Source organism: Penaeus japonicus, unplaced genomic scaffold, assembly GCF_977035675.1.
Source record: "Penaeus japonicus unplaced genomic scaffold, GWHDUDI00000001_assembly GWHDUDI00000018, whole genome shotgun sequence".
NCBI lineage: Eukaryota > Metazoa > Arthropoda > Malacostraca > Decapoda > Penaeidae > Penaeus > Penaeus japonicus.
The window spans coordinates 12693926-12696425 of record NW_028234420.1 but is presented as its reverse complement, the minus strand read 5'-3'; the positions used below and the strand labels follow the sequence as shown (position 1 = coordinate 12696425).

General features: G+C 41.8%; 1 protein-coding gene across 1 annotated transcript in view; it reads right to left on the bottom strand.

Moving 5' to 3' along the window:
* Positions 1–2500, bottom strand: part of LOC122257726 (uncharacterized) — a 20436-nt gene that overhangs the window by 1607 nt on the left and 16329 nt on the right. Inside the window, exon 8 of the mRNA XM_043023203.2 lies at positions 1–324. This exon is cut by the window's left edge and continues 1607 nt beyond it. Coding sequence (XP_042879137.1) covers positions 178–324 — 147 coding nt within the window. The 3' untranslated portion in view covers positions 1–177. The remainder of the gene's footprint in view (positions 325–2500) is intronic.

The window sequence follows — 2500 nt, the reverse complement described above, 5'->3', positions numbered from 1 at the left end:
ACCCTGTGGTCATTACATTTCAGGTAAAGTAAAAGGAGATTTCTCATTCTATGATGAGGTCTCCACCCATTCTTATTATTCTATTTGGGAATGTTGTTAAAATATATACAGTATGCATTACAGTTCTATGGTAAAGTCAATTGGCAAAATAAAAAATATAGAAGAATCATCAAATATTTATGAAGAAATAAAGGTATCTGATTTGTGGGTCTCTCTCAGGAATCTTTCCCATAGTAATGGGAACTGGGGTTGGATATTTCTCTCTGACACTCGCTTTTCATCTATTTCTTTCTCCAACCATTTTAGGAATAATTCACCCAGGTTCTGAAAAAATAAACAAAACTAATTAGAAACATATTTTCTGATAAGAAAATCAAACAAGGCCAACTGCAATAATATAATTCACATTATGTAGCAATGTTGTACATCATGAAGACTATCATTCTATTTTATCTTCATCCTCCTTTGACAGTCTCTTTTCATAAGAACCCTTTAAATGCCCTAATATTTTTTTGGCCTAAAATTATATGTTAACTAAAACAATTACACTTAATTAGTTAGGACATCCAAACCCAATAATCATATCAACAGTGTGAATTCATGTAGGAAACTTTTATGATGATTTTGGGAAAATATCCAGCTAAACAGGAATTGGTAAAATATAACCCATAAAGGCTGGGAATTTTTAGAATTTCATATGTTCCCTCAAAACTCTGTAATAAAAAAATGGAAAAATCCCATACAGTAGCAGATATGGAATGGTCCAACAGGGGTAAGGGGGTGAATTTGTATAAGAAAGGGGCTCTAACTGTTGTACTTCTATATTGATTACTCCTTTAACCCTCTCTGGACGGGTGGTACAGTACTGTACCGCTCATTCAAAAGCCCAGTGGCCAAGCGGCACAGTATTGTGCCAGCCATTTAATTGATTTAGGCCTAACAATTCGAACGCCCCAGCATTTGGACATTCAAGGCTAGAATTCCCCCGTCGGGGATGGGTTAATGTTCATATATCAAAAACAAAAACAAATGCGACCGCGCAAAGCCGGAACTGCCCCGGCGTGAATGGGTTAAACATGGCATTAACCCGATATCGCCGGGCGCCGTCCACAGACGGCAATTATGTAATATGCATAGCGCTGGGTGCCAGCATGCGCCTTCAATCGCATAATTGATTTAGGCCTATGCGTTTGAGAGCCCTGGCATTGCAGCCATGCAAAGACAGAACAGTGCCAGTGGGAATAAGCAAAATGGGTTTCAACTCACTTCCAAAACCTAGATGGCACCACTTTCTTCTAGCACCAGCAGGAGAATGAGCCTTGAATGGCACCCTTCTACGGTCTCTAGCAAGCACTATCTCTATAGAGGGATTGCACATTGCAAGTTGCCGACCTCTTGCTCTAAAGTACTGCAGATGAAAGATGTGCAGGCAGAACGAGAGGAGGAAGGTGACTTACACCATGCCCAATGCCTACAATGTGCCCCTGTGCCAGTAGGGATGCCTTTTCTTGTGGCACTCACTGTCAAAAGCACAAGTTTCCTTCTTCTTCCCTACCTCTTCATTTTGGATGGTTATAAGTTTCGTGTTTGTTCGTGACAGCACAGAAATACAAAAAAATAAAGTTGTTTTTTGTCCCCCCCCCTAAAACAGTAATACTTCTATCACATTGAGTATAAAGAAAAAAAATGAGTTGATATGGACCCTGAACTACAATTTTAGTCAACTGCAGAATTGATGGAGCCTGTGATATGACATATATAAATTTCTAAAAACAGTAAAACAAAAAAACAAAACCCAAAAATATCTCTACCTCTACAATGAGTGACTAAAAGGGAGTGGGAAAAAGCAAATTATGTTGCAGAAGCTGCCTCGATCAGAAATAAAACTCATCCTGGAGCCTGTGTAAGCAAATCTATCCCCTGTCGGCAACGGGTTAACCCATTGCGGACGGGTGTCATGACTTACATGACGTAGGAGCTTTGGCCTAACAAAGGGCGTCATGATGTACATGACGTTCGGGGATTTTGGATCACTGTGCTATTTTATTGTGCTATGAGAAAGGAGTAAGTGATGATGGCAATTAGTCATCAGTCAGTTCAGTTCAGACAGATATGCGAAGACGTCGCTTCGCCCGGGCTATATGCTCAAGGCGGCCCGGCCTCTGCCAGCTATGAGTGCTGACTCATCTTATCTAATCTTATCTGATCATTATCGCTGAATTCAATTCAGCTCAGTTCAGAGAGATTTTGCGAAGACGTCGCTTCGCCCGGGTTGTGTGGATGGGGTAGCCCGGTCTCTATTGGCTATAAGTGCTGACTCATCTGATCATCATAACTGAACTTTTACCGTGGAGGTCGGATTGCCTGTAGGCACTCCAGTTGCCAGGGGGCTAGTGACAGGCATAGCCGTCTAACCAGCCCGGCGGCTGTCGTCTCTGGGCCCTGCCTGAGGAAGCGAGTGTGCTCGCATTCCATCAGGTAGTGCTCTAATTTGGCGTCC